We start from the raw sequence: 18,908 nt of genomic DNA, 5'->3' as shown, positions 1-18,908 counted from the left end.
TAATAGGACACTTCTGTATTTGTACTAAACACAAATATTTTCAAAAAGAAATTTAAAATCACAGAACTAATTCATTTCATTCTCTTAATTTATCATCCTTCATGTATGTAGTATTCTTTGGTCTATAAAACAATTCAGGATTTTGTCTTAAGAAATAAGACAAATCTGAAATATTTCAAAAGAAAGTAGTTTTATGTTCTTACGCTGGCTTATAGCCCTTGTATTTAATTCTTTAATTCTTTTGTCAAGGATACCAATGCATTTGTCTGATTTATAAGAAATGCAAGCTTATAATCAATTAAGGCAGCAAAGATTATCACTGTCGTCAAAGGTATTATTTGTGAAATATTTAATTTTGGATTTTAATGTAGATGTGAAGATTAAGTAATCATTTGATTTCTGAAAAATACTCAAGATTTACAATGGTAGGTAAGTTTTTTTTACCAATCCTGGTAATACACTATCAAAACATACATACCTAATTTTATATTTTAATAATGAAATAATTCTGAAATTATATTAACATTGAAAACTTAAAACATGTCTTGTCATAATGTCTGAATGACCCAATCAAAAAAATAGGCCTTAAGTTCAATCTATATTTAATTCCACTTAGAGCAATAGCAAGACAACAAATTTTCCAAAAGACTATAATTGTTTTATAAATAGCATCAAGAAAAATATATACAACGGGTTTAAGGTGGAAATGAGAAAAATACTGAAAAGGTTAAGCAAGGTTAAGCAGTGTGAATAAAAACAATAGTTTTATCATAATGCATCTACCTACTATGTTCCACATGTTACATCAATGCTTAACAACTATTAACTGGTAGTTCATCACATCATAGGTATTATCATTCTCATTGAACTGACCAAGAAACTGAGGTTTGGAGTGATTAAACAGCTAAAGCTAAAAGCTAATAACTAACCAGCTACCTAGCTAGTAGCTAGTTAAGTGGAATAGCTGAAGTTCAAATTGTGTTAGCCTTTAAAATTGATCTTCATTATGATAAAGTCATTTTGGTAATGCCAGTTTCCTCAAATAATTCCAATAATACTTTAACTTTTCCATGAAAAATACCTGGTCTTTAGAAATGATCATATAACAGCTATATATGCTACTATGTAGCCAACTCTATCTAATTGTGGAGACTTCCTCATGTGCATGTGGGTAGAGGTGCATACCCAGTAACATATACCACATCTACTTATTTATTTACTGTGTAAATAAATTCACAATTTTGGGGGGAAAAGTACTCTGGAATAAATGGGAATATATTACAAAAGGATTAGGTGCAAATTTAACCTAATTGCCACAAATGCCCAGCTTCTTTATGGTTGTAAACGTTAAGTAGAATGTTTAAAGATACCATATTGACATGCATTTATTTTTTCTTCTCTCAAAGAACCCACTAACATGATACAGAATGAAAAAATTTTTTTTAAACCTAACTCTCAAAAACAGAGATCATGAAGGGAGATAGGGAATGGAAGGGAGGGACTGCTAACTGATTTATGAGGGCAAAGCAACTGGCTATAAGCTAGAATGTCTAAAGAAAAAGGCTTAACAAGGAAAGTTTTTTGCCCAGAAGAATACCCAAGAGGCTCAGAATTTGTAGTCATCAGAAATTGTGAAGGACAAGAGGTGAGGCAGAAGGCTGAAAACAGGTTTAAGTGAAAATCTGTTTTGTGAGTGATGGTCCCATGTCCCTCTTTCTCAGCAAGGAAAGAACTATGCAGTTTATTAATCAGGCATTAGGGATTTAAGATACAAGCAGAGGGTAAGGTTTTAGACTTAAGTTAAAAAACGGAGTTAATGGAAAATATACAGAAGTAACATTTTGACCCTTGCCCTCAGCTCTACCCTATTTCTGGATGCCAGTCAGCCAGGAACATACATGCAGGGCAGCGGACAGGAGATAGTCCCACCATGCAAAGTCAGAGTTTCCAATTAGCTCTCTAGTGCCATATTCTTAAATATGATACCCCTGCTTTTTGAAGAAAACTATGACTATTAAAGAGAGCCAAAATAAATAGCAGTAAGGGATCTGAGGAAAAGAGATAATAAGGGGAACAATGAAACTTCAAAACTACACTTGAAGACATAAGAAAGTAGTTCCATAAAACAAAAATAGAAAATAATAATTTCCTAAGAGAAAATAATAATAGAACAAAGAAAACTTCTTGGAGATAAAAAATATGACAGCTGGGGCACACAGGTACTCAGTAGTTGAGCAGACATCTGCCTTCGGCTCAAGTTGCGATCCCAGGGTCCTGGGATTGAGTCCTGTATCAGGCTCCTGTAGGGAGCCTGCTTCTCCTTCTGCCTATTTCTCTGCCTCTCTCTGTCTCTCACGAATACATAAATAAAATCTTAAAAAAAAATATCACAGCTAACAAAAAATTCAATAGAGGCTTCAAATAGAGAAAATCCCCTGGAAAGGAAAACAAAGTGAAATGACAAAAACAGGGATCCCTGGGTGGCGCAGCAGTTTGGCGCCTGCCTTTGGCCCAGGGCGCGATCCTGGAGACCCGGGATCGAATCCCACATCAGGCTTCCGGTGCATGGAGTGCATGGAGCCTGCTTCTCCCTCTGCCTGTGTCTCTGCCTCTCTCTCTCTCTCTGTGACTATCATAAATAAATAAAATTAAAAAAAAAAAAAAGAAATGACAAAAACACAAATATAAGAGATAAAGGGTGTACCCAGGCATTCCAATAACTAAATGATAAGAATTCCTAAGAGAATAAAAAAAAAAATCACTAAAGAAAAAAACCTTTTAAAAAGCCTCCACGGATAGAAGCCTGCAGTTTGAAGGGGCCCTCTACTTTGATGTCACAAGACTATAGGCCAACCAAAGTATTAAAAGTAAAAAAAAAATAAATTTGGACATGGAAGGACATAGCATATACTCTTTCTCAGGAATTTCCTGAAGGATGTACTTCAGCAAAGTAAGTGAAGCAGCTAATAAAATGGCACAGGATCCAAGAAAGAACAACAAAGTCCCCAAATACTAACCTTGCAGAAGGCATAGAGAATGAATCCAGATTGGTTACAAATGTAGAGGACTAGGGATACCTGGGTGGCTCAGTGGTTGAGCGTTTGCCTTTGGCTCATGGCATGATCCCCAGGTCCTAGGGTCAAGTCCCACATCAGGCTCCTCTCGGGGAGCCTACTTCTTCCTCTGCCTATGTTTCTGCCTTTCTCTCTGTATCTCTCATGAATAAATAAATAAATAATAACATCTTTAAAAAAAAAAAAAAGAAGTGTAGAGGACTCAATGGGGAAAATTAAAGTGTACAATAAGTATCTGGCCAGTATGATGGAACATCTACCAAGAAATTAAGGATATACACACAGAAAGCTACATAACTGATTTTTTAAAAAGCATCCATATATTCTAGGAGGAAAAACTCTACAGAAATGAAATTACTATGTACTAGTTTGTTCTGAAGTGCACTGAATCTACATGGTCAAAATGTAAATAATATTTACTGATTTAACTAAAAATATGATATGATAGAGATAAATTAAAGATGGCAAACCCTCATCTATGCTAACAAAAATCCAAGAGAGGAAGATAATTACTCAAGAAATTACACTGTAAATGCTTATTTTAAAACATGGAAATAAACAGCAGACAAAATAACTGAAGGTTCTAAAAGTGGTTGTATGTGAGAGAAGAACAGGGAAGTGGGGGAAGAAAAGAGTGAAGAAGAGTTATTTTTCCTTTGAAAAATATTCTAAACAAAATAAAAACAAGTCTAAATTTTAATAGTATATCAAACAACACTGCATTAATCAAAACCAGAAAATGAAACAAATTGGGTGGAACTCTAGTTCTTTGTTCAAACTGAAATTTGTTCAAACATTTCTTTCCAAGAAAAATTACTTCTAGGCAGGTCATTTCTTGTATATAATATTTATCAACTCATGTTCTCTGCCCACTCCATGCATGCATACTAGACATCCAGTACTAGGAAATTTCTAAAGAGGGATAAGTTCCTGTTTGTCCATTTAAAGCTTTCCTCTCGATGTTCTAACTTAAGTCCAATTTTTTTTTTTTTTTAACGTATGTCTGAGTTTAACTATTGTAGAGTCTGAGTAGTCATTAGCCCAGAAAGGGACTTAAATATTTTTTTAAACCATTTCCCAAGTAATTTCTGGTCTTTCTACAAATCAATGCATCCTGTACATGGCTAAGAAAATCAACCTAAAATATCATTTTCTTCAGCTCTCCTTTAAACAAGAACCTATAGAGATTCCCCACTTTTCATGGGATTGAGTTCAAACTGTGGTATTTATGAAGGTTCCTAGTCTGCCCTGATCTCATCTTCTTGGTCCATAACTCTCCAAGTATATCATCCATGTCTGTTAGGTAAATCTTTCCACCTCCTCTTCACAACATGCTTACTGTCACTCCTGTTAACGCTGTGTTCTCAAATCTGAAAGCCCTCACCTATATTTTACTGAAGGTCACTGAAATCCTATAACTTTCTAGAAGCTTCCACTTTAGTCTGCACTAACTCATTTCTTCTTCCTTGAACCATCCAGCAATGAAACCTTGTTTTTTGATGTTTCAAAACTCTGCTGGTTCACTATTGATGATGATCACTGAGTTTCAGACAGTGCTGGTCATATAAAAGAAAAATAAGAACTACTATTTGAACATTTACAAATGTTTGATTTAAATTCCTTTAAAATAAACCTTAAAAAACCCAGCACTTACCCGTCAAACAAAAATTAGAAGAGGTCACTGACCTTTTCCCAGTGCAAATGAAGCCCACCCACCCCCTCAACACATGGTTGACCTGCTGAGCTTGGTGCTCCCACATGCACACTCAGAATGAGTGACAGTCCTCAACACATTCAAGAAGGGATACTAGATTGCAAGAGAATGAAAGGTGTTTATGGAGAACAGACCTGATTTACTCAAATTTATTCATTTTTTTAAAAAGTAAATAATTTTTAAACTTTGGTATATTTATTATTTTTCCTAATTACTTGCTACTGACACCTTATAACCAGTGGTTTCGTGTCAACAAAGTTGAGTAAAGTTGATTTGAAAGACAATCCAACTAGGTATTGCATATCAATCATTACAATAATGATTGTTTTTACAGGAACAGATACACTTGTACTTACTTCAAGGATACTTTTACTTTGGGTTTAAAATAGGGTGCGTTCTGGTCTGCCAAAAAGACGATTAAATCATTTCCTAAAAAAAGCGAATATACATTATTAGAGAATTATTTCCAAATAGCTTCCAATCAGGGGTTACAAAAAGCGTTCTGGGTACTACTCTTAACAAAAGAACTTTTATTTTACTCCAGTTCCTCTTCCCTCTCACAGTGAGTCCTACTTGTCTGAATGAATGGGGATACCTAACAGTGTATCACAAATTCAGTGTTAAGTGATACAGAAACAGGAAGGATGAACACTGAAAATGCAGTTGGCCAAAACAAACTGAGGCCAATGGCTTTTGCCAGGAATCAGATTAGGTGACTTAAAAGAACCATATAAAGAACGTGCCTTTTAACTATAGTCTATGTCAAGCCTTGTCTCCCCAAACCTAACAACATGATCTCTTCAAGGTTTTTTTAGTTTATCACACAGATGCATGGCACCAGGAAAAAGGAACTCTTACTGTAGGTATCTGACTGGTAACAAGGATATGATTACATATTTATGAAAAAGTCGAATCCTCCAAGACCCTCCTCTTGTGGCTCCTATGGAACCATCTCCCAAGTTGAAGCATTAGGACTCACTGGCTGCATTCATGAGAACTCATTGCAACAGACTTTTGAAATTGTTTACTTAAACCCAAATCATCTTTAGAGTTAAGAGGAGAGTCTCTGTATCCAGTTTGGATGGAGTAGCTACTGGTTTGGCAGGATGCACCCTTCTTGCAATAAATACATAGTCATAAAAAAGATAGGAAAACTATCCAGAGTCCAGAGCCACCTGGACCAAGATCCTGTGAAGCTCTGTATAAACCTGCTTCACTTTCTTCCTTAGTGGCTTTCATCTACCCAAGTTTGTGGGTGCTCAAAATGCTAAGATCCTTTATTACCCATTGTTAGCATCAAGGTTGACAATACAGTTTGTTTAGTGATGGTTAAAGCAAATAACTCCTAAGAACCTCAAGTTGACAAGGAGAGCAGAGATTTGGAAGACTAGGGTGGTGACCGAAGTGAGGAAAAGGTCAGGTGCACAAAATAGACAGCTCAGCAGGGAGAAGAATCTGCAGTTTGAGAATCCTTTCCCAAGGAGACACTGGGTTTATCCATGGTCCCTGCAAAATGCTCGTGTGGGCTGTGGACTGTTCAGGGCATGGGGTGGGGGGCAGGGCACAGTAGCTTCAAAGAAAGCTGGGACCTGACAAAGGGAGGGGCGGGTGAGTGAGGCAAATGAGAAGGTAGGTACGAGAAGAAATTGTCAAGCTGAAATCTTTTCCAGTTCATTACAGGATAAGGAAGATTGAAGGAAGTAAAGCAGAAAGGAATAAAGGGGCTTTGGGAGGGTACAGAAGCAAGCTACAAAGTCTTTGGAATTAGGAAGGACTTTGGAAGGCAGGTGATTCCATGGGGGAGGAGAGGGTACGTGGGTGAAGGCCGCAGGCTTTTTAGTAACAACAAAAAAATGTGGGGTGTTTCCAGGGCTTTGGTGGAAGATCAAACTGTGTGGGTGGCCGGGCCAGCACCCGGGGCTGGAGAAGATGGAGAAAACGGGCAAGCTGCAAAGGATGCTGGAGATAAAGGGAGAGACAGGGTTGGGAGAGAAGGGCTGGGAAATGCAGGAGGACCGGCCATCCGGGCGAGGGGTGTGGGGACACCGGGAGGGGCACAGGGACAGCGGACAGAGGGAGGGCCGGGCAAGCACTGACTTTCCCGCAGCACGAAGAGGTCCGTCTGCTTGTCGGAGTTGAGGTCTCCGAAGGCCGCCAGGGTGCCCCAGGCCTCGGCCCCAAAGAGCTCGGCCGTGACGTTGTGCAGCGCCCGCACCGGGACCGGCCCGACTCCCAGCAGCGCGAGCCCCGCGAGCAGCGGCGCCAGCAGCGCCCAGGAGCTAGGCAGCCGGCCCGCCGCCGCCATGGCAGCCCCTCGGCCCCCGCCCGCCGGCCCACTGCCGCGCTTGACGGCAGCCGGAAAGCACCGTGCGGCCGGCCGAGAGAGAAGGCGCACAGCCCCGACGCTCGTGGCTGTCGCCGCCGGTCCGTATCTCACTCTCTCCTAGGGCTACCCCTCTGACGCCTCGGAGGCCGCGGAGCTGGGTTGAAGACCGCCCTTGCGCTCACTTCCGGCCGGCGCGCCTCCCGACAGTGTCGCGCGGGGGGGGCGGGGCCTGCCGGGCGGAGCTGACAAGCGGCCCTGGGGGCGGTGGCCTAGACGGCCCGAGCGCGGTGGTGGGGGCGGCGGGGCTCATGGCTGAAGTGAACTGGAAGGTGTTGGAGCGGAGAGCCCGGGCCAAGCGCTCAGGTTTGGCTGGCTGGAGCGCCACCCCCTCCCCCCGGCACCCGGGTGGTGCACCCCCTCTAGCGCCTTGGGCGGGAGTCTGGGCGGGGGGGGGGGGTGCTGGAGTTGAACTTGTGCCCGCGTGTTTCCCCTTGGAAAGCAGAAGGCGGCCCTGGCCTTCCTCCCCTGGTCTACCTCGACCTCCACCAGTGGGCGGTGGCCCCAACTTTACTACATACATGTGTATTCCCCCCAGTGCTATTTCGTCTGTGTTCCCGGCCCCCGCCCCCACCTTGGAAAGTTAGGTGGTGGTGTCGGCTACGCCTGGAGAAATGAGGCGGCTGCCAGGGTCCGCGGAGACTGCGTCCTCCCTCAAAAGTCAAATAGCTTCATTCTTAGGATGGGACTATGACATGGTCCTAGAGAACTGGCAGCGGGAAAGCGTTGCCCTGTTCCGTATCTCCCTTTTACGTTCTCGGCGAGTTCTGAGCCACAGCCGGTTGTCTCCGTGTCACAAGCTGAGGGAGGACAGGGCCTGAGGCTGTGCAGGTGGCGGGGTGGGGTGGAGTGGGGGGGGGGGGTGTCCCTCGAGCATGCTCAGGGCCCAGAAGGAAGTGGGCTTGTTCACCTGGGCAGGTGGCCCCAGGATTCGGATCCCTCTTGTGCGTCCCAGATCCAGAGCCGCGGAGGCCCGGAGCCGCGGCTGCGCAGGCGGTTAGCACCGCTGGAGGCCGGCCCCTCCACTGACTCGTCCTAACTGCAGAGTCACGACTTGGAAGTTAGCGCTCGTGGCTCACCACTCCTCTAGATGGAATGGAAACTTCCCTTATTTCTGGTTGGCTGGATAGAATCGTGAGCGAAAAGTGTGCCTCTAAAACAGGAAGGACGGGTGGAACGACAAGTGTTCCCTTAAGAATCTCCCCCCTTTTAAAGGATTGACGTTACTATGTGTCAATGTTGAGAGATGCTGATGTTGGACGAGGAAAGGCATAGCCCTGGGAACATCAGTTCTGCCTTTGCCTTGATATTGGGAGGGCTTTTGTTTTTTTGTTTGTTTGTTTGTTTTGTTTTGTTTTCTCAGCTAATATACCCCATTATGTTTGGGGTTTTTCCAGTTTGTGAAGTTCTTAGTTGTCTGTGGTGTAGTTTGCCTTTTTTCTTTTCTTAAAAATTTATTTAAAGAAAGCATCTAATTTCATAAATCCTACAGGAGACATTCATTCAGTCTTTGTTTGCTGATTTCATTATGTTTTAGACCTTATTTTAGACCTTATTATATTTAGACCTTATTTAGACCTAAAAGTTCTGCGCTATTTACTTAGGTTATAGCAAAACTACCCCAAAAGTATGAGAAATTTTTTGACAAGTAAGTCCTTAGTACATTTCAGAGTCAGTATAGTTCCTTGGAGTAATCACATATATTTTTGCTTCACGCTACTTAAAATTTTTGTGTCATATTGAAATATTGACTAACAATGTGTCTACCTGGGCTATAAAAAGTGTTAATTGGATTGCTAATAATCTGGTCAAAGAGAGTAACGTGAGTTTTCTTACAGGGAACTGAGCTCTGCCTTCAACGTCTATATTACAGCATTTCTCTTTTCTCTTAATAAGCATACAGGGTTTATTCTCCAGTCTTTATTTTCTCTGAATTGCATGTCTTAACAGTAAGCTTTGAAGACCTACTTTCTCTTTCTTAGGTGGGGGGGGGGGGGGAAGCCTGATTGTATTTAACTTTTGTTGAATGCAGTCAGTTAAGTCCAGTTTCATGTGCAAGGTAGTTAAGTGCATAGTATATATGTTGGATGTTACTGTATATATCATCGTAGTAAAAGAGTTACCATTTGAAGTCATTCCTCCAAATTAGTTTAGGTTTCAGGTTCTAACTCTGTAAGGTGTTACTAAGTTTATTGAATGAATCATTGATTTCCTGTGTCATTAAAAATAATCATTGATTCCTGTGTCTTTTAGAATAACGTATAAACTGAGCTTAGTTTAAAACTTGGGCTAACCTGATTCTGAGATAGATACCACTGCAAAGTTCTGAGCATTGTTACATAGTCACATAATCACTTCATTGCTCAATAGAGTATGTTACACTTATGTAATGTTTAATAAGTAGATATTATATATTTCCTGCCTCATCCATATAAGCAAATGTAATTTATCAAAGCAAAGAAAATCAGATTTTCAAGTCATTAAAAAGAAAATAAAATTATAATGAACCTCAATTATTGCCTTTGTTGCACACTGCATCATGTTAATAACCACTCACACTGCTTTCAATTAATCTAACGCTGATTGCTTCTAACCTTCACTAAACAGTTTTGAAAATTGCTGTAGTTTAGCCTGCGACACTTATGATTAGAGTCAACAATTTGAAATGGCCAGCTCACCTGATGCCGTCATCTCTTCTCCTCCAGCTTTCTTAAGGTCTGGTAAGTGTGTAGACCCCAAACGGGTCACTTGGTAATTTTAAATACCTTTGTTTCTGAAGATTGATGTCAACCATGTTGGTATAATTTTTAAAAAATTTCTTCTTTGGTGGACCCAAGCCTTAGTATCTTTTCTGCTGTTGTTAGGTTCAACTTTTTACTTACTGTATGTTGAGTGTGGCCTGTGGTGGTGTTTTTTAAGGCATGAGAAGGGTAAGAATGGAGATCCCGTCCTTATACCAGCTCTGTGTGACCTGAGCCTAGGAGCCACAGTGCCTGGGAGCCTCAATTGTAAAATGGGTACCTATAAAGCTTCTTAAGTGACTATCATCTCCTTGCATAATGGAAATAACTTCTATAAATGAGAAATTCTTGGTTAGTGTTAGAATCATTTCCTTGCCATCAACTACCTGCAAAGTAGGTTTTTCTTTTTTTAAGAGGGAGAGATGGGAGGAGGGGCGGAGAGAGAGAGAGAGAGAGAGAGAGAGAGAGAGAATTTTAAGCAGCTTCCATGTTCAGCATGGAGCCTGATGCGGGGCTCAATCTCATGAGCCTGAGATCATGACCTGAGCTGAGATCAAGAGTCAGACACTTAACTGACTGAGCCATCCAGGTGCTCCTGTGAAGTAGGTATTTTTATATACAGTTTTATAGACAGGAAGCTCACAAAGGTAAAGCATCTTGCCCCAAATCTTAGACTATTATGTTTCAAGGCTGTGTGCTTTGCCTTCCACCTCAGGCATCCTAGTATAAGGGCTAGAGGAGACATTGGCACAGTAGCTCTTAGACTGTCACGTTGAGACCCTTTGCAAGCTGGATGAAAGCTGATTGCTTCCCTGATGAGTGCCCAGGATTTGGAAGACATTTTCAAGGAAGTTCATGCATCTAAGAGAGACCACCTTTGTATTTCATTAGGAATTCAGGTCTTTGGATGTAATCATTCTTCCTTTACAGAAGAAGAAAAGGCCTTTGTTTAGTGGCCATAGAGGTAGAATGAAGACTAAACACTTTACAGCTTTTTCCTGTAGGTAGTTACCCATCTTGGCCTTTTAAAACCTGTTCATTGTATGAACACTCTGGGAGAAACCTGTTGGCAAGAGGCTGCTTTTTGTCTCAAAAATGGCTTAAGCAGAATATTCAACCTCAAGGCTCATTAATAGGTAAATGTGTGATGAGGCAGCCCAAGCCCTGACAGTGATTCTCCCTTTATTTCCATTTAGACTTTAAATCCTATATTGGCAAGATTGAGGATTCTTCCTCAATCTTGAAATAGGAAGGAGCTTAAGCAAAAATCACAGATAAGAAAGCTCTTATTAAGGAATGAAAATGATCCTTGTCTTCAGTTGTCATCTGCTAAATAACAAAATAGTATATACTATATGATATTACAATTGATTTCTAATTTAATCTTTGAACTAAGAGAACAAGAAGACATGTATCTTTGGACTGTGTTTTCTGTAATTTAAGCACTCGGCTCTGTTTTCCATCTTGGCTTTCCTAATAATAAGGGCTTGGTGGGTTTCCAGCACTAGTAAAGTCATTCAGCAGTTATGCGGAAAGAGAATACTAAAGATACGCTTTTATGCATCAATAGTCCTGAAAATTTCAAGACATAAGGACTTAACATTATGTAGAGTGTTTTTAACATTATATAGAGTGTCTGAAGGCATATACAAGAAACATTTCCAGTGCTATGTTAAATTGAAATAAAATGCCCCAAGAAACAAAATAGAAATATACCAAACCTCACAGTTTTAAAGAGTCTTCAGGAACCAATTCCTTGTGACTTATTTTCAACATTTACACTTTTTTTTGGGGGGGGGGGGGCTCTTCTAACCAAAACTTAATAATGACTTTAAAAACTCCTTAAATCTTTTATCTGTTTAAAAATACTCAGAGTGATTTGCATTTATAATTTATTTACTAATTGAGAAATACTGCATTGGAAATGATTTGTTTTCTCCTTTGTGTCATTCTTTGGACATTATCATTGTACGAGAGTGTTTTAAGGAATAATTTCAGGGGTGCCTGGGTGGCTCAGTCAGTTGAGTGCCTGGCTTTTGATTTGGGCTCAGGTCATGATTTTGGGGTCCTGGGATCAAGTCCTGTGTCAGGCTCTGCACTCTGTAGGGAGTGTGCTTGAGGATTCTCTCTCCCGCTGCCCCTCCCCTGTTCATTTGCTTGCTTTCTCTCTCTCTCACTCTCACTCTCTCTAAAATCAATCAATCCTAAGAAAAAGGAATAATTTTATTTAACAATTATTTTAAAGCATGTCCTTGGTTGACACCTGAGCTTTTCCCTGGTGCTTTTGGCTAGACACCATCCAATGTTACAAAAAATGAAAACCTTGATTGTACCTTTAATGACTACCTTGATTTTGGGAAATTAACGTCCAATGTACCTAGATTGTTTTATGCATTGTTAACCCTCTTTATTTCTCCTGAATTTATTTCTACTATTTTGTCTTTGTTCTACCCTATGCTGAATTTGTTGTGTGCCCTGCATTTCTGTGTGTGCATGCTTAAGTTGTGCTCTGACTGCTAATGTGTCTATATGTGCTGTGGTTGAATATGATTTATTTGGTTTCCACTACTTAAATCCAAAGAGATACCTGGAGGTCCCAGTTTTTCTTTAAAGAACCTTGGAGTAAAATGTACAAGACCATGAATTTATAGGCAAACTCCACCAGCAAAATAAGGTATGGAATTAGGAAAGGAGTGTAGCATTCAGTACCTCATATTGCCTCCATTTTTCATGTGACTAGTACAGTTATGCAATATGTTAGGTTAACAGAGCTAGTCAGCAATAGCAGTCACGGTGGTATTGCGGTTGAATTATTTGTGGTAATTGTTATAGCATTTTGCAATGAGATAAGAAATGTCTTGGTATTTTTAGTTTTATTCTTAGATAATAGTTTTAGAAGTTACTCTTTCCTAAAATGAAGTATCTCTATCTTAGCTCCCTAAGCTTATCACCATCTAAGTGAGTTTATCAGCTTAAGACTTGCATTTTTTCCTGATGTCTTTTTAGGTTCTTTGATTAATTTCCTTTTTAAATTTCATTTTATAAGCATATCAGTACTTGGTAAAATTTTATTATATATTCTGGGCATAACTCAACTCTTTATTTTACATATCTGACACCCTTCTTTTTTAGCCATTATTTGATAGCCCTGTCTTCAGCCTAATTTAACAATTAATCAAAAAGTTTCTTGTGGTTTTACGAGATCACATACCTGGGCTCTTAGGCCACTGTGAGCCCCTTTTAAAAGCCTAAGAAAAGTATACATTTTGTATTCAACTAAACCTAAATCTTATCCTGGCTTTGTTCTTTACTGTTTGATCTTGAACAAGTTACTTTACATCTGGTGCCTGGCTCTTGATTTGGGCTCAGGTCATGATTATAAGGTCCTGGGATCAAGTCCTGTGTCAGGCTCTGCACTGTGTAGGGAGTACAGGTAATACCTCAGGTAATACCTGAGAATTGGCTTCTTTTTCTATAAAAATAAGGGTAATAAAACCTACCTGGAAGGATTATTATGAGAATTAAATAAGGTGTTACACACAAAACACTTGATGTTTAGTAGCTGCCCAATAAATTTTAGTTCTTATCTTTCCTAACATGGTCTTTTACAATATTGCTGATAAGGTATTTAAGAATAGGACTTCTGCAAAAACAGATAAGGTTGCTTATCTCTCTTATTTTGATATCTATGATCTAGGTAGCCATTTGATTAAGAAAACTTGTCATACTAAAACGCAATTAGCTTAAATTTGATTACCCATTATCTAGTTCTCATTTGATTCCAATTCCATTTCATTTTTGTCAATAATCAGAAGTCTAAAGAAATTCTTTATTACAGTTTCCATGGAAACTCCTGTCAGAGAGTAGGGAGAGCAGTCATTATTTTATGTACAGTTAGAGGTTATTTTTATCTTCTATAGGGTATGCAATGGGTTCCCTTCAAGTAGGATGGAATTTTCAGAAACACTTGTAAAGTGTATCCTGCTGGGAGCTCTGATCTTTTCTTAGGAGGTCCCGCCCTATAATCTTAAAAGATTTAAGAAATAGAGGCCATATGATGTGGCTTAACTCTCCTGGCATGAATCTCATTGACCTTAAAGCTTGCTTTCTTTTTCTATCATTATCCTCAGCAGACATGATGCTTTAGATTCTATAAGTGAAATAGTTTCATGAAGAGTACAATGTCTTATTCTCACTGTTTCAGATTGTTACAGAATACTCACATTGGGCATCCCAAAATCTGTTTTCCTCTTCATGTTTTCTTTATCTTCAGTCGTCTGTGAGGCAAGAGAAAGGATAGGAGGAACTTTCACAATTCCTAATTCTGATCCAGGTGCCTACTAAACATTTCCAAATGGGTGTATGATGGGCATCTCAAATGAAACCTGGCCAAAACCGAACTCTTATATCTAACTCCTGTTCCTACCCCAAATATGCACCTCCTTAATCTTCTTCATCTCAGTAAACTAAACCATTATTCTTCCAGCTGTTCAAGCTAAAGATACAGAGGTTATTCCATTTTTCTTCATCTTTTTTTATTCAGTTCATTTGTAAATCCTTTCTACTCCATCTCCAAAAATGTATACCAAAATCTTTCTATTTTTCTCCATCTGTACTCCTGCCTCTTTAGATTAAGCCACTTTCATCTCTGATCTAAACTACTGAGATAGCCTGGAAAGAACTCACGTTCTTGCCTGAGTACAATCTGTTCTCCACCCAGCAGTGAGAAGATTCTTTTAAACATATAAGTCAGATCATGTCACTTTCCTGTGATCATTTATTATCTTTAAGCATAAAATCCACAGTCCCTTCCCTTGGGTGACCCAAGGCACTTGGCTGTTGCCTATCTCTGTAATCTTCTCATGGAACACTCCATTCCTCACCCATTGCTCTTCAGCTATGCTGACTTGTTTTGGTTGCTTAAGACTCAATTTTGTTTCACTTAGGCTTCCTGTGATAGCTAGTTCCTCTGCCTAGAAAGCTCTGTATCCTGGTGTTTGGTAGTGTGTGCTTGTCCCTTTTGGTTGTCTTTTAGGTTCTCATCTTAAACTTAAGTATCCTTTTCTGTCTATCCAATCTCAATGGCCCCAAGACACATCACTCTTAATTCTAATGCTCTGTAGTATACTTCTCACTATTTGATATTTTTCTCTTGCCTGTCACATATGAGAGAAGAGATCTCATCTGTTTTGTCCTCTCCTGTATCCCTAGAGCCTAGAAGAGGTCTTGGAGCATAATATATGTTCAGTAAATCATATTGTTTAAAAAATTGTATCACTTATCACACCTGAGTCCCTCCTGCCCCTTTTGAAAGACTGTCATCATGTGTTTACTATACAGACTTTAGACTCATACTACTATGCTCAGATTCCAGTATGATACTTATAAACTATTTGAATTGTTTTTTTATCTACTTTCCCTCATTGGGTAGTAGAGATAATAGTATTTCCTTCCTAAGTTATTTTGTGAAGGTAAAATAATGCCTGTGAAGTACCTGGTGGTTGTAGTAGTGGTACTAATATAAGAACAATAAAGATTATAATGTTGATGACAGCAGTGACTAATTTAGTAGTTAATTTTTATTAAGTATTCACTATGTGAAAAGCAGTGTTGTTTTCAGTGCTTTTCATTTAAATCTCACAGCAATTCTTTGCCGTAGGTACTATTACTTCTCTCTTGAAAAAAAAAAAAAAAGAAGTAAATTCACATAAAGTCATGAAGCTGTGATACAGACTCTGGCAGAACTACTGCTAACCACTGCTGCCTTCCTCTTCTTCATTATGTATAATGCCTAAGTGTTCCACAAATGAATGGCAGTGATTATTGTTTGTATCTTGGTTATGTTCACAGCTCTTCTCTCACTCATTTCAGATTAACTAATGTTTATGGGGTTCTCTAATGTCATAGGAAGTTTGTAATATATAATACTGGTTTTGGAGAGCTCATAGCCTAATGAAATTTTATGTAGAGCTAAAGGTGACTTTAGTGCTCTTGTATACATAGAATCTCTATCTCTCTCTTGGACTATTTCCTACTTAACTTTGCTGCCTAAGCCCTCATCTGCCCTCATACCACCTCCAGCAAGCAACGTTCTACAAGCTCCTATCTGGATGATTTTTCTAAAACAAAAACTGACCTGTTATTTTTTTACTTAATACCACTCATCAGCTCCCCATCTCTTGCAGCATTAGTGTGGGACTTTAGTGAAATCTTCTCTGGAAGTAACATTTGAACCAAAGGAGGAAGTAGAAATCAAATGAAAATTTAGGGTGAAGAGGGTTCTAGGCTATGATCCTGGATAGATAGAGCTGGACATTGGAGGAGCATTGAAAAGGCCAAAGAACAAAGCATTGTGAATGACAGGAATAGGAGAGAGAAGATGACTGAGATGGGCTGGCCATTGGAAGCCTTGAAGATACTTTGGTTTTATTGTAAATGAGAGGGAAAGCTATTGAAAATTTGAGGTAATACAGTGATAAGACCAAGTAACATTTTATGAAGATCCTCTGGCTACTAAGTGAAAAATAGTTTGGAGAGTGGGAGAAGACAGGGAGTAGCTGATGGCAGACACCATGTGTTATATGTCTGTTTCTGACACTTAACACAGGAACACAGGGTACAATGCCAGACATGTAGGTCACTCAGTCCATGTTGGGTGATGAATGTCTATGAAAGGGCAGATATTGGCTCTGTCATCAGTCCAGATTCAGAAAATGTGATCACCTAGGGCAGCTCTGGTGGCTCAGTGGTTTAGCGCCGCCTTCAGCCCAGGGCATAATCTTGAAGACCCGGGATCAAGTCCCACATCAGGCTCCCTGCATGGAGCCTGCTTCTTCCTCTGCCTGTGTCTCTGCCTCTCTCTGTGTGTCTCTCATGAAAAAATAAATAAAATCTTAAAAAAAAAAAAAGAAAATGTGATCACCTTGATTATGCATTAGAATCCATTTACCATTTATCACATAATTTTTGACTCAACAGACTTTTAGAATTCAACAGAAGATTTCCTGTGTGTGTGTGTATATATATACACACATATACATATATATAGTAAATTCTTATAAATCTTATTCTTATGTCATTATAATCTTTGTCCGTATTTTAAAATGACAGATTGGCCATTCTATTTCTGAAAAATAATCTGCAAAATTTTGCTAGGTTCTGCTGTATCTTTTCTTGGTTCAGACTGAAAAATGCATATAGCATTTGATTTACCTGTTAATAGATACTGGGTTTGTGACAGATATAAATATTTTATTTTTACTAGTAAACACATAATAGAATATGTCTTTTAAGATTTTGAGGGAGGTTTAGTTTTAAATCTCTAGGTAGAAAACAGAAATTGTAACTGTTGATATAAACCTGGTTTTGAAAAATTAGTAAATGCTTTTTGATCGTTCATTATAGTTTTCTGTGATGTGTTTTTAATAAATTCATACTTGTTCTCATTTTTGTCACATTAGGATTTGGCTGCATTGGTTAGAAGTAGTTTTTAAAAGATGAAAAAACTTGTTCCTATTTTCTATTTTCTTCCTTTTTTTCTTATAGATTTTATTAGTTACTTTTTACCAACAATGATATGACTACACCTTCATCCTTTAAAGCCAATTATTCATTTTTAATTTTTTGATTTCATAGCTTTCTTCTCTTGCAGTTCATATTTCACGAATTTCTTGAGGAAGTTGCTTTTTATAGATGAATGGTGATTTCCAGAAACCAGTGTGAATCTTCTTATGTGTATAATTGAAATTGGCCATTTTTATAGGTTCTGATATATGTCTCGTGTTCTTGGTTGTCTTTCAAATATACAGCATTAGTTTTTAACTTGTTACATAAAAATTTTAAAAGCTTATTGTTGTATTTGCTAATAAGCAATAATAAATCTGTAACCTCACACCATATCCATGGCCTGCCTTTTTGGCTTTTAAGATTCAAGTCTTATAGCTCAGGACTAAATTTTTGCAAATATATAGATCTTACTCATGGAGATGAACAGCCATGATGTTGTTATTTGGTAACAGACTGAGTCTTATTGCTAAAGCTGTGCAGGTAATCTGACAAGGACAAGCCCAGGGTTTGGGTTTGGACAGTTGAGCTTTGGACAGTATTTTATCGCATACGTTTCTGATATATTTTGAACATACTCGTATCATGTGCTTAACTTGTTATTTTCTGTTACATTTCTATCTTCGCTTTGGAGGTGAACCAGTGAAGAATTTTTTGTGTATTTGAATTCTTTTTCTTTATGTGGTTCAATTAATTTTAAGCTTGGTCATAAATATCTGATAATTTCTTCTAGTTATAAAAAATCAGTTTGCCATAAACATGACCTTGGCTTGCTGTGGCTTTAATCAGTGTACTGTTTTTTTCTGTGAAGTTTTCAGCTTTATGGGCAGATGTTTGTTAGTTTTTGAAATTTACATCTGAACTTTTAACAGTTTCTAATTTATAGTGATTTCAGTCTCATCTTTTTTTTTCTTTCTTCTAAATATATTCTTTCATGAATTTGCATCTGTAACCAAATGGCAGTTGTACAGAGTTAATTCTTCAGAAATTAACGATTAAGGAATAAACCTCTAAACCTACTGTGATCTTTTATTTTAAATATTTTGATATAAGCATTTACTGATCATATGATAATGGAAATTTTGGCATGTCTCAAGTAACTCTTGTGTGTGAATGAGAGAGTATGTGTGGGTATAATTTGACCACAGACCTTGCTATCTTAATGTAGGTTGTATTACCATGTCCTCTCTCCTTAAGTAAAAACATTTTATCTAGTAAGATTTGAACAATAGAACATCCTATGGCCAAGTGATTTCAAGGTCGGCAGCACTGTTGGGTTTTTGTTTTTTGTTGTTCTGTTTTGTTTTTCATTTTTTTCCCCAAAATTTTATTTATTTATTTGTTTATTTTATTTTATTATTTTTTTTGTTTGTTTATTTTAGAGAACAGGTAGGGGTGAAAATATTGGTGGAAGAATCCAGCCACCTGATGAC

At 38.6% G+C, this 18,908-nt stretch overlaps 2 protein-coding genes across 8 annotated transcripts in view; one reads left to right on the top strand and one right to left on the bottom strand.

Annotated features, from left to right (window-relative positions):
* Nucleotides 1-8,233, bottom strand: part of ITFG1 (integrin alpha FG-GAP repeat containing 1) — a 291,396-nt gene extending 283,163 nt beyond the window's left edge. The window contains exons 1-2 of one of the 3 annotated variants that reach the window (XM_025448125.3): nucleotides 8,082-8,233; nucleotides 5,145-5,217 (exon numbers count right to left, since the gene is read on the bottom strand). Coding sequence is in view for 1 of the 3 variants with exons in the window: in XM_025448123.3 (XP_025303908.1) it covers nucleotides 5,145-5,217; nucleotides 6,886-7,093 (281 nt within the window). In the remaining 2 variants the exon portion in view is untranslated. Of the gene's footprint in view, nucleotides 1-5,144; nucleotides 5,218-6,885; nucleotides 7,274-7,745; nucleotides 7,881-8,081 lie in introns of those variants that run through there. The other 2 variants (XM_025448124.3, XM_025448123.3) reach the window with 2 other exon arrangements.
* The window catches only part of PHKB (phosphorylase kinase regulatory subunit beta), a 215,074-nt gene continuing 203,510 nt past the window's right edge, over nucleotides 7,345-18,908 (top strand). For 3 of the 5 annotated variants that reach the window (XM_025448119.3, XM_025448120.3, XM_049098251.1), the window contains exons 1-2: nucleotides 7,345-7,477; nucleotides 9,779-9,891. In XM_025448119.3, coding sequence (XP_025303904.1) covers nucleotides 9,837-9,891 — 55 coding nt within the window. In that variant the 5' untranslated portion in view covers nucleotides 7,345-7,477; nucleotides 9,779-9,836. Of the gene's footprint in view, nucleotides 7,478-8,841; nucleotides 9,121-9,778; nucleotides 9,892-10,169; nucleotides 10,189-18,908 lie in introns of those variants that run through there. The other 2 variants (XM_035713913.2, XM_049098249.1) reach the window with 2 other exon arrangements.

The sequence above is a fragment of the Canis lupus genome, chromosome 2 (genome assembly GCF_003254725.2).
Source record: "Canis lupus dingo isolate Sandy chromosome 2, ASM325472v2, whole genome shotgun sequence".
Taxonomy (NCBI): domain Eukaryota; kingdom Metazoa; phylum Chordata; class Mammalia; order Carnivora; family Canidae; genus Canis; species Canis lupus.
This window is presented reverse-complemented; position numbering and strand designations above follow the sequence as displayed.